Source organism: Hibiscus syriacus, unplaced genomic scaffold (genome assembly GCF_006381635.1).
Source record: "Hibiscus syriacus cultivar Baekdansim isolate YM2019G1 unplaced genomic scaffold, ASM638163v2 tig00110633_pilon, whole genome shotgun sequence".
NCBI lineage: Eukaryota > Viridiplantae > Streptophyta > Magnoliopsida > Malvales > Malvaceae > Hibiscus > Hibiscus syriacus.
Genome location: NW_024062806.1, coordinates 797,712 through 811,891, shown reverse-complemented (window position 1 = coordinate 811,891; position 14,180 = coordinate 797,712). Strand labels below are relative to the sequence as shown.

General features: G+C 36.3%; 1 protein-coding gene, 1 long non-coding RNA gene and 1 pseudogene across 2 annotated transcripts; 1 reads left to right on the top strand and 2 right to left on the bottom strand.

The window, feature by feature from the left end:
- The first annotated feature begins 493 nt into the window (after nucleotides 1-493).
- On the top strand, nucleotides 494-871 carry LOC120136571. Its single transcript, XR_005517355.1, has 3 exons — nucleotides 494-596; nucleotides 697-746; nucleotides 845-871. It is a non-coding gene; the product is annotated as an uncharacterized LOC120136571 (long non-coding RNA).
- A 773-nt stretch (nucleotides 872-1,644) lies between these two features.
- Nucleotides 1,645-4,848, bottom strand: LOC120136570 (annotated as a pseudogene).
- Nucleotides 4,849-8,946: 4,098 nt separating this feature from the next.
- Nucleotides 8,947-13,595, bottom strand: LOC120136574 (AUGMIN subunit 6-like). Its single transcript, XM_039152559.1, has 13 exons — nucleotides 13,351-13,595; nucleotides 13,198-13,254; nucleotides 13,009-13,103; nucleotides 12,597-12,747; nucleotides 12,303-12,428; nucleotides 12,001-12,157; nucleotides 11,853-11,913; nucleotides 11,515-11,773; nucleotides 10,917-11,042; nucleotides 10,199-10,360; nucleotides 9,786-10,089; nucleotides 9,202-9,678; nucleotides 8,947-9,116 (listed from the first exon to the last, which is right to left on the bottom strand). The coding sequence occupies exons 1-13, from the start codon at nucleotides 13,564-13,566 to the stop codon at nucleotides 9,076-9,078; spliced, it is 2,232 nt and encodes a 743-aa protein (XP_039008490.1). The 5' UTR covers nucleotides 13,567-13,595; the 3' UTR covers nucleotides 8,947-9,075.
- Between the last annotated feature and the right edge of the window lie 585 nt (nucleotides 13,596-14,180).

Below are 14,180 nucleotides of genomic sequence, written 5' to 3'. Positions count from 1 at the left end.
AAAATGGCGAGAGAATCCCCAGAAGATTCTCAGCAGCCAAACAGTGCCGACAATAGCCAAAATGTCGACGACTTGTTCTGTCCCAGATTCAAATCCGTGGCAGCCATGGCTGGATGGGATAAGGAGGCCCTGGTCATCGCTAGACGCTAGTCTCATTGTCGAAGATACACCAGATCGGCAACGATATAAACACAATAATCGCTCCGATTTGATATTCAACAGCCATGCTCCACTTCGAGAAGGTAAACTAATAATCCCAAAATTTTCGTTCTCCCTTTCTTTTCCCGATTCTTGATTCATATATTTCTTCAATTTTCTCCCCAGGAAACGTAGGGCTCAGAGAAAAAACCCTGTTTCAATTCCAATTGCTCCATTAAATCTCGAAGAAGAAGAAGAGATTTCGAAACAAGGTAACCCTTTTTTCTGTTCATTTTTTAAAGCAAAAAAATGAATTAAATTTGATTTTTATTGAATAATAATGTTTCCCAGAGAGTGATCAAGAATCAATTGGTGTGGAGGATGAGAAGAAAACAAAAGTAAATGAAACAAATCCTCTTCATTGTAAGGATAAACTCAGAGAAGAGCTTTCATGTGCAGTAAGAGTCTTCATACTTTCTCAGTATTTATTAGCTTTGATTTGATTTAGCTTTCGTTTCATCTTCTAGTAATAATTATGTTATTTGATTGGCTTCATAGATTTGTTTGGATATCTGGTTTGAACCAAGCACTACTCCTTGTGGACATAGGTAAAACACACCCAATGTTTAATAAATTCAATGAAACTACTCAATGTTTTTAGTTGATTTTGTCATTTAAGTGAAACCCTTCTCTCTTTTGATTGTAGTTTCTGTAAGAAATGTTTGAGATTGGCACCGGATAAATGTGGGAGAAGATGTCCAAAATGCCGGCAGCTCATAAGGTAAAAACCGAGCTATAAGCCCTGTCAATGGAAGACTGATTAACGATTTTACCTTTTATTTGCAGCAATGGAAGATCTTGTACTGTGAATACAATTCTTTGGAATACAATTCAGCTTTTGTTTCCTAAAGATGTTGAAGCAAGGAAGTCTGCTGGTTCCTTAAACAGAAGCGACGGAGTCGAGTGTCGAAGTCAGGAGAGTCAAACTCGTTGCAGCACCCAAAGGACACGAACTCGAGGTCGAGTTCAATATCATGCAATGGCTGCTAAGCCTGCAGAGGGAGGATCTTGCGCGGCTAGTAAACACGAATACAAACACTACAAGAAGGGGAACCCTGTAAGGGTAAGCACCAGGACGAGAAGAAGAGGGATGCCGGGCCAAGATGAAGACGCGGCATTAGCTTTGAGGTTGCAAAGAGAAGAATTCATGGAGGCTTTCAGGGGAAGCAGTGGCCATAATCATCAGCAAGAGAGGATCCCTCTTTCTTTAGCTAGAGCAAATTTGAGAGCTATGGCATCTAGAGCCATTAATCGAGGCCGATGTTGATCTTCGAACTTGCGAATTACATCAATTTAGCCTCTTTGTTCATGAGGAATGTTACATTTTAATTCACACAAATTTGTTTCATAAAGAAGTTCAAAAGGAGTAAATCTCATCTTCTTCACAGATCACTAATCTACTGCACATCAAGGTTCTATATCTTACAATTGAATACAACAGGACATGGTTAGAATAACAGATTACCAACAAATGAACAAATGAGATATGATTATCCGGATCCTGTTTACGGCAACCTTGCATCGTTCTTGCTCTCTTTGTCGATCGAATGACACAAAATCGATGCACTGCTGTAAATCTTTTTCTACACTTGGAACCTTCCACTTAATAAGAGAACTCGTGGCCTCGAAACGAGATGTACTTCTTTACCCAGATGGCAATGTCCTCGGCACACGCCTCGGCCTGAGGAGTCTTTAGAAGCACGTCAAGGGTTGCAAATTCATGAACTGCATCCTTGTATTCGAGAACAGGTGCGTCGACGTTTACACTACGAAGCGCCTCTGAGTATGCAACAGCCCGGTCTCTCATCCAATCATGTTCTGCTACAATTGTCAGCGTCGGGGGCATGCGCTTCAGAGACCTGTCTGGGATAAGTGGATTGCCGGCTGGGTGGTCGAGGCTGAAGTCTTCCTCGGGAAGAAAGAGTTTCCATGCAAGCAAGCACAATGCCATGTCATAGAAGTAGGAGTTTGCCAACCTTGTTTCCGATTTTGTCGGAATACTTCCAATGAAGAATGGGTACATTAGGACCTGTGCTACAACCTTGACAGGATCGATAAGCTTGACAGACTCTATAGCTTTGGAAGCTACATAATCCGCAATGTTTGCTCCGCAACTCACCCCGAGTAGAACACATCTGTTCCAACCATGTCAAAGATTAAAGATTCGGCAAAATCACAATACAAAATTTTACGCAAAAATAGCAGAGTATCGATCTATATATTCGAGAAACATATTTAGATAAATGCTACAGCCAAGGGTCAACATGATCAAAACATTTACCTCAATGACGTTTTAGCCAAACAAATACGAAACAGAAATTAAAGGAAGAAAAGTGCCTGATATTACATGCACTTGAAACTTCATACAGAAATACAATTTTGAAATATAGGAAAGACAATCGACCAAGCCGCAGAAGCTTTTCGGGAAATTTGAACTTCTTATATAGAATAGTATAAATCCTGTAGAACACTAGAGCACGATGACAAATAACCCGAACTAAATTACTCTCGAAAGCTTCAGAGCAAGTCACATTTCCCTAATCAAGATGCACTTCGTAATTTTCAACCAAATAGAAAGAAAAGCAAACAATGTCGTATTAAATCCACACTCGATCGTCCCTAAACTATAACGCCAGTTCTGATTAAAACATTACCACGTTGCATCTATTAACATCGAAATTTAAGCTTACAAATCAAACTGCCATGATCAAGTTGCATTTTCAAGCCCAAATCATAAACTTAATTGATCTATAGACCGAACCGTGACCGACACATAATATATCTCCAGCTAAAAACACCAGTAGTAGAAAATCTAGCAAAACCATCAAACAAAATTATTGATCACAAAGCATCAACATTCACACTCGATCATCACAAAAGTATAAAACCAATTCGGTTTAAAACTTTACCTACATTGCATCTACAGACACCGAATAAATTTAAACTCACAAGCCAAACTTCTATGATCAAGCTGCAGTTGCTAGATCAAATCGGGAACCTAATCGGCCTAAAAACTGAACTACAACAACTGATGCATAAAACATCTCCAGCCAAAAACACATCAATAGCAGAAAATCTAACAAAAAACCATCAAACAAAATTAATGATCACAAAGCATCAACATTCACACTCAATCATATTAAATCTAACACCTGATCATCACAGAAGTATAAAACCAATTCCGATTAAAACTTTACCTACACTGCATCTAGACACCGATTAAAACCAATTCCAATTAAAGCTTACAAGCCACTTCTATGATCAAGCTGCAGTTGCTAGCTCATATGGGAACCTAATCGACCTACAAATCAAACTACAACAGATGCATAAAACATCTCCAGACAAAAAACACATCAATAGCAGAAAACCTAACAAAATTGAAGATCACAACACCCCCATTGAAGCTTGGATCAAATTGAACTTAGCTACCCCCCTGAATTTTCAACCAAATCAATTCATTTACAACAACAAAGATCGAAACTTTGAATGGGAAAAAAATGAAGGAATAGTAAATAACCTTGATGGATCTCCATGAGCTGCCAACCATGGCTCAACCATGGTAGCCCCTAAAGCATCAACAAGATGTCTTTGAACTTCGGCCTTTGTAAACTCTGCTCCAACCCCACGAGCCCCACTCCCCATCGACTTACAACACTCGGCTAAATTCGCCTGCTTCCCTAACCAATGCAACACTTTCATTCCATCGTCGAAAGCCGCGGATACTTATTCCCCGGCGCCAACCTATAACCAACCGCCAAAACCATAACATCACACATTTTTGCTATCCTCCGACAAAATACATCATTGGCAACCGATTCGTTGCTCCCACTAACCCAACCCCCGCCGTGAAACTGCAACATTATAGGCAATTTTCGACATTTTTGAGATGATGGTGAATAACCTCGATAGGCATTACTGTCGGATCTTGAATTTAACCCATCCAAACTGCTCCTTCTCGAATCGCTTCTCGGGGTTCCGATATCAGGCGGAGCATAACTGTTCCTCCGGTGAACAATGGAACCGGGCTATCTAATTGGGACAATCTGAGCTTGGATTTATTCTGCGATTGTTCGGGAGGGGATAGGGACGTTTCTGGGAGAAAGATCCGAATAGAGAGATTGGAAAACGGGTCAATGTGGATGTCTTTAGTGGCGACACCGTCGGTGAAAGAAGGATTGGGGGCGGAAACGGATTCTTCGGGTCGGGTCGTGACACCGTAAGGATTGGAGGAGTCGTCAACAGGGGCTTTAATCCAGCTTTGTAAACGCTGCTTCATGAGGAACTTGAAGAACACACTGTATAATTTCACAGCTACGCTTGGCATTTCCCTTAAATTTTTTCTAATTTTTACTACAAAATAATAAGATAAACTTCCTTATTTTTTTAATTTTTTTGTCGAAAATAAAATCTGGGTATTGATCTTTTCAACGTTTTTTTCTAATTTTTTGAAAGATTTGCAGGCCCGGAGATTAACAAAGACGAATTTTTTCCCCTTCCTCTTTTCCTTCCAAACTCTTGTCTTCTTCTTTAAGGTTGATATAATAAACTCATGGTTTTGGAGGAGAAAGTCTGAAACTTTGAAATGGGGTTGATTTTTTACATGAAAAATAGGCGATTAGGGTTTATAAAATCTGGGGAATTTTTTTTATTAAAATTGAAAAAGAAATTTCAATGGCAAATCAATTAGAAGGGTAGAATGAAAGAAAGAAACACGAGGATAGGGGGGGAAAGGGAAAGGAGGGGCCTTTGGATGTATAATTTGATAGGTTTACAAACTATAAAATTATTTTCAAGAGTATAATTTTCAAATAATATTATATTCTATAAAAAATTATTTATATCAAATAATTTTATTTATAAAAAAAATTATTTTATATTTCATAAAATAAATATCTAGAATTATTTTTGTGGGATGGGATTTTGGTGTACCTTTGTGACATAAAAATGCATGGAACTTTTATTAAGGTAATTAATTTATTATATATTTTGTTATCAATTAATTTTTTATATGAGTCAATTGCATCATATGTCCCCAAATTATAATCTTCATTTTAAATTGGTCATTAAACATTGGAATATTCTAATTTCATCCCCAAACTATGATTCATTCTAAATTAGTCCTTAAACTTTTGAACATTCTAATTTCATCCCTAAACTATAATCCTCTTTATATATTAGTCCCCAAACTTTTGAATATTCCGATTTTATCCCCAAACTCGTCCAAATATGTAATTAATTTCAACCATAGTTAATTTTTTTTATTTTGAACATTTAGTAATATAACTTTGTTTGACGCTTTTATTTACAAGGGATGTGATTAGTATATACATATAGTTTGGGATAAAATTGAAATATTCAAAAAGTTTAGGGATCAATTTGGAATGAAAGTCATAGTTTAGGGATGAAATTGAAATGTTTATAAGTTGGAGGACTAATTTAGAATGATAATCATTGTTTAAGGATGAATTGGAACATATAAAAGTTAGGGCTGATTTAAAATGAAGATTATACTTTGAGGATATGTGATGCAATTAACTCTTTTTATATTTAAAATGTGTTAAGATCGACTCTAGATCTCTAATTCCTTCCATCATTTTGTAATAAACTTAATGAACATGTATCATGACAAATTTGCAGCATAGGCCCCTATGTAATAATTGAGGTTTTAAAATTAAGACATTGCAAATGAATATGATGTTATAAAATTTAAGGATTCAATTAAAATATTTTAAAATCATAACTTGTTTTCTCTTTGGTCTCTCCACCCCCACAACAATTATGTACACATTCTATGCATTTATGAGCAGTATTCATATAGTTAGGGACGAGTATTCAATCAAGTTGAATTAAGTTAAAAAAATTTGAATTAATTGAGTTAATAAATCAAATTTTATAACTTAAAATTTATTTGATCTTTTCGAGTCGTGTCAAATCGAATTTTTCGAGTTTTTGTTTAAATTTGATTGTAAATATTTATAATATTATAGTATTATTTGATTTCAATTTAAGCGATTTTCTATAACCGTATATAATATATATGTATATGTATATATATTTCTTCGTAAATTTTTCATACGTGATATGCATATATCATGTAAAGTTGAATGACTCAACTCGAACTTGAAAATCAATCTACTAATTACTAAAAAAAATTAGTAATTCGAATTTAATAACTCGACTTGAATTTGCAATTTTTTCGAGTCAAATTTATGAAATTAAGAACTGAGTCAAGTTTTTTAAAGTAAAAAAATGATTTATTTTGAAACGAGTCGAGTTTTGCTCACCCATACACTTAGCGTCAATCTTTGATGAATCTCATGTGAGATCAAATCTATCGAACCGTATATTCCTAAGGTGAACACGAGACAATTCGACACGGCGAAAATCCCGACGACATATGTCCACCAACCGATGGTCTGCAAACCACCAATCTCAACATCGAACATCTACAACTAAAATGGCGAACCTCATGTTCCTAACCGGACGGCTTACGGGGAGTTGTTTCGGAGGAGATAAGCTCAGGTTCATTACTCCCAGTCCCAGCTTCATTGCAGCAATCCCTTCTAATCATTTCCATGTTGATTTGACCTCATTCTCTCATGCGACATCTTCAAGCATTCCTCGAAGAGCTCGAGCTCGGGGTCGGGGTCGGCGTCGGAGAAAGCCTTTCAAACTTACAAATGAGACCACACAGCGTCCATTGACGGTTCTTCCTCTTCCAAATAAAGTGCTCTAAATGAACACCGTGTTCACGGTTTCTTGCATAAAAATCCACCAGCTCTGGCAAGGTTTGCAGCTGAAGATCCTTCTCTTTGAGGTTTTTCTTCGGGTCAGTGAAGTCAAGCGCAATGCAACACAAGTTCAGCTTACAAACAAGTTTGCATTGATTCAACCACGAATTTGGAATCGAGGTAAAGCCGGAGAAGGTCGAACGACTCAAGTTTGCATAGCGGTTACTAGCTAGATCACTGCTTCTTGAACTAGATGAAGCACAATGATGAAGTAGAGGTTCCTTATACATCATGAATGTCACTCCACTTAGATGGTTTCCATGGGAGCCTATTAAGTATCCGTTTGATCATCGTAATCACCTTTCGAGCACTTAAAAACTCGATAAGAACAGAAAAGGCCTTCAAAGCAAATGCAACATCATCGAATTCGAAGTGGAAAACAGTCAATCCACCCATAAACATGGAACTCCATCTTCATCCAGATGAATAATATCACTCAGTTCCAACAAAGCAACTTCATTGTTTGCTTTTAACATCATCATCAATTACATATGTCATCTAAAACAGCGAAAACACTTGTGATGATACATTTCGGTATCGATTTTGATCATTTCGTGCATATAATATCGATACCATAGGAATCATTTGACGAGGAAGTAAAGGTTACTCCAAAGTCACGATTGTCACTCGACTTAGATCGTCACATTGCGTTCTTTATGTTGTTTTTACGTCCCAAAGAAAGATGCATAATAAAACCTCTTTCTTAAAGACCCACAGTGGATTGCGTTTTCAAGGATAAAGCAACATTACATTATGTGGCCCAAGGATAAAGCACTTTTCAGTCCCCCAACTTGGTAATTTTTTCAATTTGGTTCCTGAATTTGAAATTTTAGTTATTATGATACTCTAAAATCGCCAGATACATGGACTAATATAGACAAAAAAAATCATGAACCAAATTAGAGAAAAATACAAAGTATTAAAGAATAGAACTTATTTATTCTTGTCTTTTAGGATGTTGTATCACGCACACTCTTTAGTCTTTTCCAACTCATTTCTTTTTTGTGTAAAAAGATTTAAGGACCAAATAGAAAACAATTATAAAATTAAAGGAATAAAGTTAATTTTATCCTATCTTAATTCAATTATTAACATAGGATGATTAAACCGTCTTTTTTAAGGTGAAATAACAAAACAAATATAATTAATTTGATATCTATAATTTCATAAAGATTTTTGGGTTTTGAATTTAGGGTACAGTACACAAATGGTCCCCCAACTATAAGATATTACTTTGTTGAGTCCCCTGACTATCAAAAGTTACAAAATGATCACCTGACTATAGGGTATTACTTTGTTGAGTCCCTCAACTACTAAAAGTTACAAAATAGTCACATGACTATTCATATTTTCCAAACTCGTCATTTTTCGTTAAAAAAAATTGATGTCGTCTGAACTAGACGTTAACCTACTGATTGAGATATGATAAAATATGATCCTCGAAACATTTGACTTGTAGTCGTTTGAGATTCTGAGATCAAATTTTACCATATCTCATCAGTAGGTTAACATTCAACTTAGACTGTCATCAATTTGTTATCAAAAAGGACGAGTTTACAACATATCAACAGTCGGATGACCATTTTAACTTTTAATAGTCAGGAGACTCAAAAAAGTAAACCCTATGGGTGAAGATCATTTTGTAATCTTTAATAATTAAGAAACTCAACAAAGCAACACCCTATAATCAGAGGACCATTTGTTTACTTTACCCTTGAATTTATGTGGAATTAAAAATACAAGGATATACAACATAATTTTCCCTCGTAATCTAAAACTTACAGAATCAACAACACTCATTTGCAAGCAAAGCAATGAACATCATCTACAACTTTTGCATATAAAAGTTTCCAACATTCAACTCATTGAACTAAAGAACAATAATCAATTCTTATTAAATATATGGGAAATGCTTGCAATGCGGGCAAAATTATAACTTCAGTTGGTTTACAAATTAATAACAAGATTCAAGATTTCTGTGGATCTGTCTCTCTCTCAAACTACATACAAGCATCGTGTCTAATAACAATGCAATGGGAAACGTCCCAACCAACGACTGAAAACCAAAACCATCCGATCTCCGGTCTCAGTGCTCCATCAAGGCAGTTTCTGTTTCAGAAAGTGGAGCTGCACAAAACGAACATGACTTGCTAAAATAACAAAGTGCATTGTAGTTTATAATGGTATTACTTTGCAATTAAAACAAACTTACCGAGCAAATTCTCGTAAGCATCGGCAAACAGGGACGTTTCCATAAGCAAAGGAGGGGAGAAGACCTGATCCTGAGCTTCTTCCATGTCGAAAAACGATTGGCCATCAGAGGCTGCAGAACTCGAAGCACCAGCGGAGAGAAATCCATTTCCTTGATCATAGTCATTAAGAGAATCTATATTGTTCAACATTTGTGGCAAGTAGCCGTAGTTATTACTCCCGATATGACCATTACCGGCATGGCCGTCGATCAAGGAGTTGTCTGTTTGAGTAGAAAATATTCTCTTAGTCCTTATAGGGCCAACTTTATTTTCTGGTTCCCTACGAGAAAAATTAGTTGATGAAACAGGTACAAAGAAGTGTTCGGAAGTTTCATTAGATTGACCGTCACGTAATGACTCTGAATTGGAGGATGGTGTTGACAGTGCAGCTTGCCTCACAGATTTTTTCAAGTTCTGAATATAAGAACCGTCACTTTCTGCAACATAAAAGGTGTTAAATTACCGACTCTTTCAATTGATAAAAAAGATGCATTAAATCGATAACACACGTAGGGAGACAAGTGGGGCATGAAAAGAAGCAAACCTTGGGGTGGGTAATCTATTTGATTGCTTACTAGAGGCTGTTCCACTGAATTCCTTTCAGAAAAAGTTCCAATTTGGTTGGTCTCAGGAGCAAATGTATGTCGCCTTTGCATGTTTCCACCTTTTCCAGTTGAATTTGGGGTCAAGGGAGCTCGCTTTTGCATGGTTCCACCTTTTCCAGATGAATTCGGGGTCAAACTAAATAATTGCGGGAGCTTTAAAGCTGGAGGGCTAGCTGAAATCTTCTCAAGCTGAACAGCAGACATTTTTGAAGTAATATCACCAACATCATCAGAGCTACTTTCCTGCGTGATCCACGAAAACATCTTTAAATGAATCATAGGTTCTACAAACACAATTATTCAAAGTTTCAAATGTTTGTATGACATGAAACATCGATTAGACATAATTTACCAAGGTCCTTCCGCTGCTCTGAGCTTCATTAGATGAGGAGGATTGACCGCGATGTTTGGTTATTGGAGGCAAGTTGGAGGAAATGCTATTTACTTTCTCTGTACACTCTGATATTGACTTCTCGATTGATGGAGCAACTTCCTTTTGTTGGTTAATAAGCACCTGAAGTTAAATGGTATTAGAAATTTGGAAAAGAAATTTGTACATGTCATCTAAAACTAAGAATAACATCTTGAGTCGACCATGAAGGCCATAAAAACCCTTTAGATATAACTTAGAAACTATAACAGCAATTTGCTGTTTAGAAGAGGCGGTTGTCTAAGCGTATTTGTTAACCCACAAACATGCACATAAACCAAAGAAAATAGAAGCAAACAATAATATATTCCCACTAGATTTTTACACATCCAAAAAGAAGTTAGGTAGTTACAAGTTTCTTTTTTATAAATATAAGTGAAACAAAAAACCCATTAATATCCCGGATATTTTTATGTTTAGTTCTTTTTAATATTTCACTAATTATATTCAAACAATTAATTTTTTTCTTGACTCGTGAAGCCAACTCAATAAAGATTTTAAGGAAAAGAAAAGATTCAGTCAATTCTCAATCTCAACATAACTTAAACTAAAATTTCCATAAACTAACAACATTTCCAGATATTTTCAGCTCTTTATCCTCACGAAATAACTACTTAAAGTGTAATGGCTATTTCTTTACCTGAAAGCTAGCCAGGTGCTGCTGATGCTCAGCAAGAGTAGTAGCTAATGACTCAGCATGACCACTTGTGCCACCATCATGTGCGCTTCGTAGAATATCAGGACCCTCTCCGTCATTAGCTTTTGCCTGCAAAGCAATAGCAATACTATCATACAAGCACCTTAATTCAACAGTGACAATTAGCAACATAAAACCCATAATTCCATAAAATAAAAAAAAAGTGAATCATATCTTGAATTTCTAAACTATTTTTAAATACTTCAGAAGGTGCAAACTGAAAATTGCACGTTTCTGATATACCATAAAAGATTTCTAGTTCACATCTCCAAAAGATGAACAAATTTAAGTGAAAGGTTTTGCTCCATAGAAGCCGAAAAATACGGGCCATAAATTTCGTTACCACAACTTCAAGCTTAATGTTTAAAATTATGCCTGGGTAAATAAAATTTGACAATACCACAAATTTAAATGATAACAGATTAATACTTATGTGTCGTATAGACATTATCGTATTCACAAATTCAGTATACTTCTGATGGACAAGTATTAAAACAAACTAAGTTAGCTGACTTAACAAAAACGAAATAAAACAGCATACCAGCTGAAGTGACTGTTTATGAATGCGTTGTAATGCATGTGTCCAACGTCTGATAACTTCTGCTACATCAACAGTCTGGTGGATTCTCCCACTTCTATCATCTATCCGAGAAAGTGTCTCTTCATTGAACTGTGTGTGATATCCATCATTCTGTTCTTTGCCATCCAAATCACCAGACTGAACGGATAAGACATCAGTAGGAAGAACTTGTGAACTCTGATCCATAGCTGAAAGCAAAGATGACCCAGAGATGCGATACCTGGAAAATGACACATATGAGAAGGTGTGAAAAAATGTGCCATATGCATCATCCAAAATGACATGCAGGGGCAAATTACCTATGCTCCCGATGAGCTATCAAATCCTCGATAGGGCCTGAAGCAAGAACTTCATGCTGGCCTGGACATATGGGTTGAAATCAAGGTTATGAAAATCATACAAGTTAATGAAGATACAGATTAACACAGTTTATGCATGGACATTTACTTTTACGAGATAATATAGACTCCCATAAGCGAGTAGCTTTTGAAACCAAATGCGAATTGTGACTTGAAGTAGAGACAAGATTATCCCATAGCTCTCCTTCCAACTTCACTTTGTTCCTTAAGTCATGTAGTTTTTCCAGCTCTTGCTGCAAATAAGCCTAAGATCCAGGTTTTCCAAAGTAAAGGCATTAGTTAAAGATATTAAGTCAAAGCCATCCCATAACAAAAGGAAAGGAGCGGGGAGTTGATCATTTGACATAAAAACTCAAAAAGATTCAAATAAGTAATTAACTATCTATTTACCTCCTCAGCACAAAGACCACGAAACTCTGCAGTCATTTCATGAGCCAAATTTGACCACATTGCCTGTCTCTGCACTGCTGTTTCTGCATTTTTCAAAAATCTCCTCCGTTCAAGAGCGATTCTAGCCTGTTACAAGCATCTTACTTCAAAGCCATGGATGGTTTAATAAAAAAGGCATTTAGAAACTACATGCTGAAACTATAACAAAGAAGCTCCCAAAAAAAGAAAAAGAAGGACCCAATATAAGGAACTGTAATTGTAGTTCATTACAGAGACTCTATAGAGATGCATTACCTTTGTTACAGGAAGTAATGAAGCAGCATGTGAAAATGCAACATCAGTCAACGGTGCAGGCAATGAGTTAGAAGCAACATCCGTGGCGAAATTCCTTCTATGAACCTCTCGCAATGCATGCAATGAAAGTTGCCACAAAAGTTCAACAAATCTACAAAATGAAAAACATAAGAAAGCCTAATGTGAAGATGTATTAACAAATTTCATTTATGAAGAAAACCTACTCGCAAATAAAACAATTCAAGCTTTTTGAACCTTGCAATGCTATTCAGCGCCAATAGTAAAATATCCGCTATAATGAGCCAAATGCAACTAGAACTAAGTAACAGAAGCAAGCCAATCAATATACTTTCCCATTTTGGTTGACTTTCTTAAATTTTCTTGGGCAACCAAACAGAAATTAACTACTAACCTCGGTCCACAACAAGTAGCCAGCGAAGAAACCCTCGAATTACTCCTCGGTAGAGCTCCTTGTGCTTCCAGCTCGGTAATTATCCCTTGCACAACCTAAATTAATAACAAATGAAAGAATTAACCAAAACGGTGAAACTCAAAATGAAAAAAAAAAACAAAAACGAAAAGAATAAATCGAGAAATCAACCTTTCGAAAATCACGAGATTGCGCTGAGTCAAAAATCGGCCAAACTCGATCGAAATCCTGAGAGATCCGAGAGCAAAAAACTCAACACAAAACCAATACGGACCAGATCAAAACCAAAACCGAACCGGTGAAAAAAAGGAAAAATATCGTTACTCTGGCGGATTGGGCGGGGCCACGAAGAGAAGAGAGGATGAAGTAAAGAAGCTGTTCGCCTAATTTAGGGTTGGAATGACGGAAAAGTCCGACCCGACGGGTTCCGTTGGAGGCTCCGAGACCGATAATCGATGGATCCAAACCTAAAAGCAAGCAATTCGTATACATTGCGCTTTCAAGCTCTATCTCTCTCTCCTTTTCTCTATCCATTGTCATCTCCCTCTCTCTGAAATTTTTTTCGTTTAGGAAAAAAAGATCAAAACATTGAAATTTAGAAATGGTGGGTATTTCAATTGGGGGCTGATTTTAAACTTTAGAAAGTTGTGGACTTGTTTTGAAATTTTGGTAATTGGATGGGACCGTGTGGGAGAAAGTTGTGGACTTGTTTTGAAATTTTGGTAATTGGATGGGACCGTGTGGGATAAAGCGAGTCACGTTTACCCGTTTGAAATTGATGAAGACTAGAGACATAAAGTGAAAGGTCGATGCTAACGTGCGCTTTGGAAAACAGTCGGCGAATGCCGGCCCGCTTTGAAAATTGTTTAGGTGGCGGCTTCCCCTTTTTTGTACGGATTTTTATAAATACAATTTTTTTTTAAATTGAGGGACATAATAAATTTTTCTTTATTTATTTTTTAAGAATATATTTTTTAATATTAATTAATATTTAAAAAATATTTAGTTTTACTCTCATTTCGGATCGTGGATAAAGGAAATCAAAGGCTGAGATTAACTCATTTTTCCAATGAATATCTTCTCATTTCCTACTACGAATTAATCTCAGCCTTTGATTTCCCCTCATCCAACGATCCTAAAATGGTGTAAAACTT

Coding starts and splice junctions, on each gene's coding strand:
- LOC120136574 (XM_039152559.1), bottom strand. CDS start 13,566: ATGACAATGGATAGAGAAAAGGAGAGAGAGATAGAGCTTGAAAGCGCA. Junction 13,255..13,350: donor GCCCCGCCCAATCCGCCAGA/GTAACGATATTT, acceptor CGGATCTCTCAG/GATTTCGATCGAGTTTGGCC. Junction 12,158..12,302: donor GTGGTCTTTGTGCTGAGGAG/GTAAATAGATAG, acceptor CCTGGATCTTAG/GCTTATTTGCAGCAAGAGCT.